The sequence below is a fragment of the Protomyctophum bolini genome, assembly GCF_963924005.1.
Source record: "Protomyctophum bolini genome assembly, chromosome: 1".
Classification (NCBI taxonomy): Eukaryota; Metazoa; Chordata; class Actinopteri; order Myctophiformes; family Myctophidae; genus Protomyctophum; species Protomyctophum bolini.
The window spans coordinates 22,637,820-22,651,354 of record NC_137862.1 but is presented as its reverse complement, the minus strand read 5'-3'; the positions used below and the strand labels follow the sequence as shown (position 1 = coordinate 22,651,354).

Genomic DNA, 13,535 nt, shown 5'->3' with positions numbered 1-13,535 from the left:
AGAATAGAATAAACTATACTTATGAATTTATGATCTATAACTGGTCAGTCAATGGACATCATGATTATGGCCTGTCAGGACACATTTGCTCAATGTCATTTAAGAACAAAATCTGCTTGGACGTCCATATTACGGCATAGCAGCAACGTCTTTTGTAAACTAAATCTGGTTGTCAATGGACGTCCAGATTAAGGCCTGTCGCGACTGTTTGCCCAAAGTCATTCATCAACTAAATCTGGTCGTTAATGGACGTCCATATTAAGGCCTGTCGCGACTGCTTGCCCAACGTCATTCATCAACTTAATCTGGTCGTCAATGGACGTCCAGATTAAGGCATAGCAGCAACGTATTTTGTAAACTAAATCTGGTTGTCAATGGACGTCCAGATTAAGGCCTGTCCTGACGTGTGTGCTCAACGTCATTTATCAACTAAATCTGGACGCCAATGGACGTCCATATTACGGCATAGCAGCAACGTCTTTTGTAAACTAAATCTGGTTGTCAATGGACGTCCAGATTAAGGCCTGTCGCGACTGTTTGCCCAAAGTCATTCATCAACTAAATCTGGTCGTTAATGGACGTCCAGATTAAGGCCTGTCGCGACTGCTTGCCCAACGTCATTCATCAACTAAATCTGGTCGTCAATGGACGTCCAGATTAAGGCATAGCAGCAACGTATTTTGTAAACTAAATCTGGTTGTCAATGGACGTCCAGATTAAGGCCTGTTGTGACGTGTTTGCCCAACGTCATATATCAACTAAATCGGGTCGCCAATGGACGTTCGGATTACGGCCTGGACGGGCGGACGTGATATCAACTAGATTTAGACGTCCACAGACGTTGCCTGCTCACTGGGTAATGAAGAACATGGGAGAGAAAGAAAGGCAGAAATATCTTACTTGACTTTTCTTTTTGCTTCTCAGAGTCGGGTATAGGCTACTGCAGGGCCTATACTCAGTGCACAACACGATTACGGTAGCCTACTCAGTAGGCTATACTTTGTGTTGTGCACACATTAGTAATTAGATATTTTAACCTACTTTTAATGGGTTTTAAAATAACTATTAAGACTGTAAGAGTATGTCAAACAACCTGTGAGTTTACTTTGTTTTGCTTATCTCAATTAAACGTATACTATTGTAATTATTGTTATTGCTTTATTATGTCCCGCTAAAAGCTGTACGTTTGAGTACGGTATGTATAAATAAATGTCCTTCCCCAATCCCCACTATACTCAATACAATAAAATAAAACGGGGGTGGGGTGGTCTGGGCTGGCTGTGTGACAGACTCTTGTTGTCAACGATTAATATGGATTTAATTTTAAGGTAATTACGCTACCTACTGTCCGATAATGGTGAGATGTATTTATAACAAAGTTTACACAGCCTTGTATCTAGACGGCGCTGTAACTCCCTACAATCACCGGGATAGTGATGCAATTGGTTACCCTATCGAATTCTGTTACGCCAGAGGTAATTCATTTACTATTTCGCGAAGGTGATCTGTAAAGATGTTTGCCAAAACTTGCCATCAGTGACACACATTACATTGTCAAGTTACAATTAATAATAATTGCCGACATAAAATAATGATTTTAGCATCAAAATAACTTCTACTGTCACGGAACACGATAGGTCACCAATGTAGGTGTACCACCAATGTAGGAAATCTTGCGTTAGTTCTTCCGGGTTGCAGAGATCACACAAAGAACAAGCAGCCGGTGTTAATATCAAATCATAACAATGGGAAAGAAACACAAGAAACACAAGTCAGACAAACATGGATACGAAGGTAAAACAGTATTTACAGCCCGTTAACAATCTTCTTATGGCTGGCTTCATACATGTATTGTGTTCTTCTGCGTGTGTGTGCAAGATAAGTGCTAGTTAGTTAACATGCTAAGCTAACCCGGTTTAAGCTACTCTGTCTTTTTCTAACTAAAAGGTTTTCTGAACTAAATAAAGCTGTTTTCTGCTTGTATCACGTACAAATCTCATCTAAATTTATTTAAAGCAGGAACAATCATCACCCAAAGTGGTATTTATTTATTTGTGGGTGGAAACAAACGTATTGCTTTTGGTCCAGATAATTTACTATTTTCATCATGACCTACAAATCAGCATAGCGAAATGATAGCCCTGAAACATGACTGCCATGCAGTTAAGCCATGACTCTAGTTGTAATGAATACGAGAGTCATGAACCATGGCTAGCGAAATGAGTACTTAAGTCATTAGTGTGTGAGGGTGTGTACTTTCCATGTATCATGTATGCCAAACACTAGCTAACCAAACACATAGCCGGCCTACCTGCAATATGATGCATTACAATCTGCTTATAACACTGTAAAATTCATTATAATTTATAAGCACTCATAAATAGTATTAAATACACGTGATTTATAACAATAATAATAATACTTTATTTAGACAAATGTAACAGCACAAGGTACAGTCAGACCTTTGAGCTAAAAGCATAAGCTCTGTGATGTTCATCAGGACTTAAACATTTGATGAAGATTCCTGACTGATCGAAACGTTGACGGTAGTAAATGTACAGTGAAGCTTTGCAGCCTTATATACCAGTGTGTAGGCATGGGACAATATGAAAATGATAAACTAATGATTATCATCCCATCCCTACCAGTGTGCAGAGTCTGCAGACTTTTTTTCCCCCTGATACTGCCGTTTGTACTGCACCTGGGCTGCGGAAGTGCGTTCACTATCTAACCAAAAGATGGTTGTTTGCCTGTGTGTGTGCAGAGTATGGAGAAAGGCCACTGAAGCTGGTGTTAAAAGTGGCGGGCAATGAAGTGACGGCCGGGAGCACCAGCCGTGACAACTTCTATGAGGATAGCAGCAGCAGCAGGCCGGCCGACCTCGATAAATCCAAGGAGAAGAAGAAGAAGAAAAAGAAGGACAAGGAGAGGATCCCTGGCTCGCCTGCCGACGATAAAGGGAAGAAGAAGGTAAAACCAGGGAGAATCTTCTGTAACACTTTACTTTAAAGGTCTGGTCTTAGTGGTCTATAATGCATTTATAATGAATGACCGCCCAGAGACTGACCCTCCTCTATACTGTACAATTTTACAATTTACAATTTAAGCATTTAGCAGACGCTCTTAATCCAGAGCGATTTACATCAAGCAAGAACAAAAAAGCATGGGAATACATCACATAAAAACATTTATCATGAAACATGCGTAAGCTAAGAAAGTAACAGTGGAATATCTATAATGAATTATGAAACTATACATATAAGCTATACATCTATACTACTATGCTATACATATGTACTATGACGTGCTATGACTACATACAATGCACTTATGCTGTCTACATAACATGCTATAAGTCTGTATCAAAATAATCAAATGCTATCTAAGTCTACAGAATTGCTATCTAAGGGGGTGGGGTAAGTGCTATGGGCCATGATGGAGTCTGAAAAGGTGGGTTTTCAGACTACGGCGGAAGATTGGGAGTGATGCTGCAGTTCTGACTGCAATGCCAAGTGCATTCCACAGTTTTGGAGCCAGAAGGGAGAAGAGTTTGGGACGTGTGGAGCGTTGTCCCGGCGTTTTTAGTGTACTGTAACTCCAGCACTTTTCCTGGGCATAGAAGTGGAACTGTGGAAAGTCCTTCTTAACCCATTTTGGGGCGGGAACCCCTTTTGGTGTTTTAAACATTATTTTATAATGTATCTATTGGAAAATAGCAGATCTACAAGCTCATAGCGCGCCACTTATGAGCTTGTAGGTCTGCTATTTTTGAAAAATCGTGAAAATATTTATTTCAGAAAACTGGAGGATTTAGAAGATTCTTTTTAAATGTTGAGGTCAGGCCTAAATGGGTTAACTAATATTACACTTCAGGGCTCGAAATTAACTTTTTTACTTGGTAGCGCTTGTGCTACCAATTACAAAATGAACGATTTTTTACATTCATAAAAACAATAATATAACGTGTGGTTTACAAATAACATGACCAAAAATGACCAAAGTATAAAATTGCATGCCAGAATTTAAAATGTAGTGTCTGTCCCTCATCCATCCATCTCTTCAAAGAGACAGAGGCATCAAACATCTCCAGATGAGGACCCTCTAGTCTACACTGATTCCGGCCAGTCACATCAACTGTTTTCTTATTCTTTGTTTTGTGCTTTTCACCTTCATAGCCTATTTAGATCATATATTAGAATTTCTAATATAAAATGATTTTGATGTAAAACATTATATTTATAGCTATGCCTACTCACTTCTAATCAGTGGTGGATAAATTACTCTAATGTTTTACTGAAGTAAAAGTATCAATACTGCTGCTGTGCTGCTATGTAGAAACACAAGTCTGCTATTCTCTCTCCCTTCCTCTCTCTCTCATTCCACATTTCTGAGTCTCACAATGATAGGATTTGCGTAAAATAAATCTGCAATGTTGCCCGTTACACATCCCAATGTTGCCCTTGACAATTGTCATTTTCTGTGTTCTTTAGATGGGAAAGAAGAAGAAGGGACAGGATGGAGATTGGGAGGAGCGGGAACAACAGAACAGGACTCCCATCCGCTCAGAAATTGACAAACTAGAAGGTAACCCTACACTGTTGAGCGATTGCAGTTTGTCAAGGAATGACAGCCTTGGAGAACAAGCATGGCTCTACACTGTAGAGCCATGCTTGTTCTCCAAGCGATTATTCATGAAATTACTGTAGAGTCAACAGTAATTTCATGAATAATCGCTAAGAAAATAATGTCCTTTGGTTTGGATGTGGTTTATATTTGTATTTCCCTTCCCAGAAAAAGATCAGAGCCCTCTCCAGGAAGCTTTGAACCAGCTCATCAGGCAGCTACAGAGGTAAACTATTATTGTTTATTGGTAGGGATGCGTCATTATTCATTGAACATTTAAATATTATTTAAAAAAGGCTATAGTCATTCAAAGCCTGCCCAATGTGACCATAGTATAACATTATAATGCAGTGTTTCTCAAACCTTTTAATTTAAAGGACCCCCATAAGCAAATGGAGGTCCATTTAGTTCCATTTGTTCATTCTCAGAGTTACAAATCTGTAAGGGTCCATTTGGAAACTGCTCACGGAACCCCAGTCCCTGGACCCCACTTTAAGAACCACTGTTTTAGAGTATGCCTAGTGCGAGTGTAATATTTTTTTGGTTTTGCATTGGCCTTGCCATCTTAGCATAATGTGCTAGGCTATACAGTACATTGCTTGATTCTGATTGGTCAATCGCCAAATTCAACGGTGTGTTATTTCTTGATAACAGACCGCTCCGCTCTATAACAGACCGCTCCGCTCTATAACAGACCGCTAACTAATCAAAGCCTCGAAGCACCTGGCTGCAGCCGCTGCACTGCTTGGATCTTATGCTGTACCCAACATGACAGCCATGAAAACTAACACGCAATGTCATTTAACTAAACAACATGGTTTCAAGAATGATTTTGAAAGCGAGATTTGAAGGGAGAAATAGACGATGCAGTACCCGAAAATTGATTCCATTTGATCAACACTCACTTCCTTGTTTCCGAGGCGACTCGTTGCGCTCTGCGAGGCCAATTAGAGCAGTAAGCAAGGCAATACTTTGTTTTGTTGTCACTTTTTGGTAAATGTATTAATTTGTGTATTCAGTAGCCGTGTAATAAGCCGTGATAATGTTATCCCGATAGTTAAATCACCCTGTCTCTGATTTATCTATCACCAATGACCACCAAGCCATACATTATCCCTTACATAACAAATGCATTCGCCCTGGTTCTGTGTATCATGTCAGGTGCTGATCTCACATCCTAATAGAACAATCACTACCGTGTGTGTGTGTGTGTGTGTGTGTGTGTGTGTGTGTGTGTGTGTGTGTGTGTGTGTGTGTGTGTGTGTGTGTGTGTGTCACATAGGAAAGACCCCAGTGCATTCTTCTACTTCCCAGTGACTGACCTCATTGCACCTGGCTACTCTTCTGTCATCAAGCGGCCCATGGACTTCAGCACTATGAGGGACAAAGTCAAGAAGGACTTCTACCAGTCTCTGGATGAACTCAAGGTATCTCATCACTAGGGCTGTCACGATTACAAATTTAATTGCGGTTACACCTCATTTTAAAACCATAGGCATATTAATATAGTGGAGTTCTGCTCTGGTTTTGGTGAATATTAAGTAGTTCCAGTCATTTTGTGAGGGGCACAGGGGGCCACACATTAAAAGTAAATGTATCCACAAAACATTTGTATTGTTGACCTACCGGTATTTCTAAAATATAGCGCAACTTTCGTTCAACTTTGACCCCTCTATCACACAGAACAATTTTTTGGGCGTAGTGACACAAAACAATACAAATGACGCTAGTTTTGTGAATTAACTTACTTTAAATTTTGCGGCCCCCTGTACCCCCCACAAAATGACCAGGACATACATATTTCACCAAAACCAGAGCAGAACTCCCACCACGGGACTCGGGCAATCAATTAATACAGTTGCAACCACTATATTAATGGCAAGTATTTGAATACAGCTTAAGTTAAAATCGGAACTACCCCATTCAAGGAGCACGTCACCACTTTTCAACCTATCTTCATATAATTGGTCTCACTAATGTTCATGATAAAATTCCCCAAAAGAATTCTACTCGGTCTGTTTCTTATAATAGGGGGCTGTGTGCAGTTCCGAAACCCGTCCACCAGTGATGTCAACTTTTCAGGAATAGAAACCCTGGCGTTTCTTTAAGCTTGGATTCCCTGTCGATGATGTCACTGGTGGACGGGTTTCTGAACTGCCCACAGCCCTCCTATGAGACACAGACATTTTATCATCATGAACATATTTGAAGGCAGGTTGAAAGTGGTCCTTAAACACAATGAGCGCCGGGATTAAAAAACTGGGATGCATAATGTTGCTTGCTTACCTTGCGATGATTACGAGTCTCTCTAGAAGCATTAATATTCTAAACGAGAGGCATGTTAAAGTCAGAAATGAAGACAGAAGTATGCCCATCATGGAGAGCTCCCTAGATTAGGAGAGATGAGCCATTCTTTCTGAGCCGTAAACCTGTGCGGTTGAGACCAGGAAGTTGTACATATGGCACAAATGGCCCAGCAGATGGCGTGATGCCACTGAAAGGAGAGATGCTTGTACATATGTCACCTCCGACCAACATTACTGTCTGTGTGATGATCCATGCTGGGACTTACTTATCCATTTGCTGTTAAAACTGTTAATATAAAAGGTAAAATGCAATGACTTGACATGATACAAGCATCTCTCCTTTCAGTGGCATATCATGCCATCTGCTGGGCCATTTGTGCCATATCTATGATTTGTATGTTTCTTTCCTTCCAGGGAGCAACATGGAGTCCACCGTACAGTCTTTTCCTGTCCTCTTTAAATAGTCCTTGCCGTAAACCAAGGACTGTCTAAAGAGGACAAGAAGCGAAGACCGTAAGGGCGCCGCCATGTTGATCACATGGTGCTCCATGGGAGAAAAGAAACATGCGCAATGGGCTTTATTTGCAGGAAGTGAACGGCAAAAAAACAGATATTTTTTGTTTGAGATCAATGAAAAAGCGCTAGGACATGTGTGTGTACACATCAGGGGGGCAGTCAGACAGATATTTTGTGAAGCCACAAGGAAATCGGGATTTCCTGAAAGTTCATATAATGGCCTGTTGTGGCGCTGACATTGGGCCCAAAATAGCCCCATAGAAGTCCATGTATTTGGGCACAACTTCACCTAGACTGTATTACCTTAATAAACATGGTCATGAATACTTTCTGCTTCCAGTCACTAGTTTAAAGTCTCATTTCTAATAATATTCTTTTTTGGAAAATTATGGTCCCATTTATGAAAAAAAAGGACCATAAAGTCGCGCATGTTCTGAGGGGCGTGGCTACAGTCTATGATCAGGATTCCCCTCCCACTCGAGTCAAAATAAAAACCAACTATGAAGAAGGGGGGAAGTCCCGCCTCGTTGCCTGGGCCAGCCAATGGGCCAGCTGGGCCCAAACGGATCTAGAAAGATGGCGATTTACAATTCAAGGACTGACAGGCTTCATTTTACGTTCATGTTAGACCCGGGGAACGCTTTGTCCATATTTTTTACAGTCTATGGTACACGTCCACTGGATCCGTCGGTTGATTTTCCTATGACGTTTACAACACGTCCTATGGTCTGAATGTGTGGTCTGGGATATTTCATAAAAGCAAACGTTAAAGCCTCAGTCGGTGATGTCTTCACCTGGTTGGCAGCATGTAGAACAGCAGGGACATCATAAGTGTGGGTCGGGGAGGGGCTCCTTTCACGGCGTTTTCCAAATCGGACACCGTTTTCCAGTCGTGACATTTCATGTCGCTTTAATCCATGAGCGTGGCTTTTTGTCGCCTGCTGTAGGAGGATTTCAGAGTCATGTGTGAGAACGCCATGAGGTACAACAAAGCTGAGACCATCTACCATAAAGCTGCACGCAAGCTGCTGCACTCTGGAATGAAGATCCTCAGCCCGGTAGGAACGCCACCACCACCAGATGACAGTTCTACATAAACCATGGGGTCGGGACCCATTTGTGGTTCACGGGCACATCTTTATGGGTCCCTTTCATTTTTGTTTCCCACATTTTGTTTTTAATTATTATTTAAAAAAATGTCATTCCCAAAAATTGGCACAAATTCAATTTTTTTCTCCTGTTATTCCATAAAGAAATTAAAGGTTAAAAGGTTTGGAAACCACTGACCATAAACAGTCTTCTGTTAGCCACTTTTAGGGGCTGTGTCCAGATTTTGAGATATTATGTAAACCCACATACCTTTTTTTTTTTTTTTCATTATAGGTGAAAATTATCCAAAACAAAAACAAATGGCAGATGTATAAGCTATTTAGTTTGTTTTATATGGCTGGAAGATGTTGCTTGCAGTTGCCACAGTTCTACACTAGGTGGTGATAGATGTCTCCAAATAATACATTCAGTTATCACTGTTTGTCATTATTACATAATTTGTTTTCATTGACAAGTAATTACTCTGACACATGTCACATTGTAAAGTATTACATAGTTGCTTTATAACCTACTGTCCGAAGATAAAGAGACAACATTTCTGAGTAGACATGCTCAAATATAACAATATCAATATAACAACATCGTTGTTTGTAATTTTTGAGTGAATACATTTCAGACAACTTAAAACAGGATTTAGAACATGATAGTGTGTAAAAAATAAAAATAAATAAAAGGAAATCTAAACTTTGCCATGGACAAGACCAAGTCTTTGCCACGGACATATTGATGACCCCTGCTCAAATGGTTATTCTTTGTCTTGTTCCTGTTGTCAAAGGAGAGGCTTGAAAGCCTGAGGCAGAGCATCGACTTCATGTCGGGCCTGGACCCCTCTGGCAAGCCAGGCAAGGTGGAGGAGGAGGGGAGGGCCTGCGGTCGGGACCACACCGCCATGGATGCCAGTGAGAGCTCCCAGTCCCCCACCGTTGGCACACCAAGGTCTGTTTCTCTCTTTTAACCTATTAAGACCCATTCAAATGTCTTCTGAATCCTAATGGTTTTCTCCAAAACGTATGTTGTTGTATCAGTGGTGCTCAAAATTGTTTCATGTCAAGGACCCCCATAATGATATGCATTTGGCCGCCGACCCCAATCCTTAGTTTTATTCTATTTTAGTGGCCCCGTAGTACGGTTGCACAATTAACCAAAAATATATTGACACGGAAATTTAGAACCGAATCCTGCTCATTTAGGTTCATTAATCGAGAAGCAGGTTTTTTTTTGTTTTCAATTTGTTTTATACTTATCAATGAGACTAAATCGACACAACGCTATTTTCACTATTTATTTTAAACTGTTCCTTAATCGTAATCGATTCAACAGTTGCCGGTAGACAGACAGTGCAGTGAGACAGTGCAGGGTTGGAGAGCCACATGAGGAAGGAACTTGTATCGTTGAATTAGAGTGCCAGGATGGGGTCTTCCTATTAACCATTTATGATGACCTAGGATTGAATCCAAAGCCAGCCAAGTAGCCTTGGGAACAAGAACCTATCTCCTGTTTCTGTGGCTATCTCCCTAGTCATGCAGCTAGTATGTCGCAGGGACTTGACCCCCAAACCAACCTTGCTGAGTGCCAAGCAGTGTGGCATAGTGTCCCAGTTTGGTATGATTGAACCCCGGACTCCCTCAATGAATCTCAGAGCGGACATTCTAACCACACCGCCACTGGGTGAAAAAAGTGTGTCCACAAATGGACATAGTACACATAGGGTGCTGGGATGGAGGTCTTCTTCACCATTAATGACGGCCTTGGAGGCCTGACCTAGGATTTAATCCAAGGCCATCCAGAGCATGCATGGAATGCATGTCCACAAATGGAAATGCATGCCAAAAGTTTACAAAGAAAGCATGCAGCCACACACTGGCTGCCTCCCAATTAAATCACAATTCAAAGAACCTGGTAATGAAATAAGATATATACAAAGCTTAAATTGACTCTTGAAAAGGATATATTTGGATCATGTCAGACTACCGTACATAGAACTGAGCATAACTATCGTTTGGAAACCTCAAACAGCTTTGCTTCGCACTGCGTTTCTAGCGGGTGCAGGCTTTAGTTCCGACATACTATTGATCCGAAACCTCAATCCTAACCTAACCCTAACCGCAAGCACGGCAGCAGCGCATGTCGGACCATCGCTTTTTCGCATCGCATCGCATGTCCCCCCGCTTCGGATCTTCGGTGTGTCGGAAAAGCGTGCGCACCCTGTTTCGAGCTTGCAGATTTGCTACTACTGTACTAATATGTTGATCTACCTCTACTGCCATAGTAGAGACTTTTTCATCATTGGCTGCCTCTAAGCCAATGGGAGACTTACCCATAACACCCATTGGCATAACACCCATACTCTGAACGCCGCAACGTGAAGCCCTATTGCCTGCATACTCTGGGCGCTGCAATGTGAAGCCGTGAGCTGAGGCACACAAACTGATTATAGCTGTTCATAAACAAGAGCTTGCTGCAGCTGGCAATTATGGCTGAGTCATTCTTGTTATTGTTTCTGCCCCACAGCAACGATATGACCTGCAACCTGACAAATAAGAAAACGTCACAGGACATTGTATATTTTACACAACAACATATCCACTATACCAGGAGTTACCAAACTCTTTCATATGTTGTGGAAACAAGCTCCAAAACGGGGTTGAGAGTCAGTACCACAACCCGAAGAAAACCTTAGTGGGGCACTGGGTCCTTTTTCTCCTTGGTCGAGTGAATCAGTCCTTTAAATTGTGCCAAGGAGCTGGCTGGCGGCAGAGAATGTACGGAATGCCTCTGAGCTGAGCCTTGCAGTCAGTCAGCATGTCTCCCATGTTTTCATGCTAGACAAAACCTGGGCGTTGTCCCCAAAGGTACAACACTGACTCATAACATCCTAATTTTTCTGCTCTGATACATTACATTTAGGGACGTATAAAAGTGTTGATTACTTATTTCTATTAATAACGATTATTTGAATAATTAGATTTTGTATCTATCTATCTATCTATCTATCTATCTAGACATTTTTATTTGTATTTTTTTTTATTTTTTCATGTTTTTAATTTTTTTTGTTTGGTTGATATTGTTCTGGGGATTTGCAAAAAATGCTCATCAAATGACAATTTATTATTATAAACCTTTGGGCAGGTGGAGTTTGCTTTAGAGTTGTCCGGCCGGGCCAGTGCACGTTTGAGTGGTGTCTGAGGACACAACTGTCTTTAGTTTGCTATAAACACAACACGAGATATCTGTCTAAACACCAGTGGGCTCTGTCTTCCCCTCTCCCCCCAGTGTATAAGTTCAATAGGACATGCCATGCAGTGCTGTACCTTATGAATAAGTGGTCGGAATTCAAATGAAAGTAATGAAGGGCAGATGGGATAAAAGGCCGTATGGGCAAATTCTTTGTGGTTCTGGGCATTCTGTTGCCTCGACCAGAGGGCAGCTTATGAAACTCATTACATTTGGAACATACTAAACTCAGCAACAAAAGTTCAGAAACTTAACTTTGGTCCATTATTCCTCCACTTTAATAACACCAATTTGTGTTGTATATTTTATATCATTTTAATCGTTGATTAGTCACCTTTACAACGAGGTATAGCTTGTAAGGATCAGGCATTCGTGGAATGAACAACACAGCTAAACGTGTGTGTGGGTAGCGCCTCCAAAACATTTTCCAAATTGGCTAGTGGTTGGTATTACATTTTTTGGAGGCGCAACCCACACGTTAAGCTGTGTTGCTCATTCCACAAATGCCCGATCCTTACAAGTTATACCTCGTTGTAAAGGTGACTAATCAACGATTAAAATTATAAAAAATACAACACAAATTGGTATTATTAAAGAGAAGATATAATGGACCAAAGTTAAGTTTCCGAACATTTGTTTATGCCCATGACACATTGATTCAGAGAGACTTGCTGTGTTTGTAAAAAAAAAAAACATTGTATGCAATGGAAGTTAACTATCTCATCTACTGTTTTGTATTCACTCAGATTTAACCACTTAAAACATATTTTATCAGGAGAGGGGGAAGATTATGAGCAAAATTTAAAGGCCTTTAATACATTAAAATTGTAGGGTGGTTTCATGTGAAAATAGCCAATCTACAAGCTCACAACGTGTTGTGGTGCGACCATCATTTTCCATCTGGATCCGTCTTCCTCTGTGACTCCTACAACATGCATGTCGTCTCAACTGAGTCACCTCATCCATAAACCTCCTCTTTGGCCTTCCGCTTCTCCTCTTGCCTGGCAGCTCCAATTTCAGCGTCCTTCTCCCCATGTACCCCTCATCTCTCCTTTGCACATGTCCTTTTCATCGGAGGCTGTCATGTGTGAGCTGCCACTTTGTGTGTTCATCCCCAGACAGGACAAGGACTCTAAAGAGGAGGCCCTGAAGGTAGAGAAAGAGCTGCAGGAGATCCGCAAACTCATTGGAGAGTCTGGAGGCAAGCTGTCTAACAGGGTGCTCCAGTGTGAGGTGAGAACTGTCTTAAAGTGTTCAGGCCAGCCTGGTGATAGGCGGTGTTCAGGGCTTGTTCAACAGTCTGATGGTAGCCGGCTGGACGCTGTTCATAAGTCTGGTAGTCTTGCCTTTGATACTGTGGTAGACCACCACAACATAAACCTGTTGCATGTTACCTGGACATCTATTCTGTCCTCCCCATGTCTCCAACCTTTTAAATGGTCAAAAAGGTGCTTTACATGGGAGAACAAGAGGAGGAAAAAAGTTTTTAAAAACTCTTTAATGTGGAAAAATCTAATATACCCTACATTAGCCTCTTAGTACTTTCGTGTTTGTTGTACTAAATTGAATAAGAGTGAGCATGTTAAGTGTCTCCCCAAATCCCAATTGAGTCGACCATATCATCAATGTTTTGTGTAGTTGGAGTTTGTCAGAAGGAAGAACGACGGTTCAACCACCCTGGGCATCCTCAACCCAGTGGACCTATCAGTTGGAGGTAGGTGACTAAAAATAAATGGCAGAGATGAA

The 13,535-nt window shown here is 41.3% G+C and overlaps 1 protein-coding gene across 1 annotated transcript in view; it reads left to right on the top strand.

The window, feature by feature from the left end:
* The first annotated feature begins 1,693 nt into the window (after positions 1-1,693).
* The window catches only part of brd7 (bromodomain containing 7), a 28,940-nt gene continuing 17,098 nt past the window's right edge, over positions 1,694-13,535 (top strand). Inside the window, exons 1-9 of the mRNA XM_080761392.1 lie at positions 1,694-1,794; positions 2,765-2,970; positions 4,491-4,584; positions 4,792-4,849; positions 5,906-6,050; positions 8,393-8,503; positions 9,331-9,491; positions 12,908-13,022; positions 13,428-13,503. Coding sequence (XP_080617518.1) covers positions 1,746-1,794; positions 2,765-2,970; positions 4,491-4,584; positions 4,792-4,849; positions 5,906-6,050; positions 8,393-8,503; positions 9,331-9,491; positions 12,908-13,022; positions 13,428-13,503 — 1,015 coding nt within the window. The 5' untranslated portion in view covers positions 1,694-1,745. The remainder of the gene's footprint in view (positions 1,795-2,764; positions 2,971-4,490; positions 4,585-4,791; positions 4,850-5,905; positions 6,051-8,392; positions 8,504-9,330; positions 9,492-12,907; positions 13,023-13,427; positions 13,504-13,535) is intronic.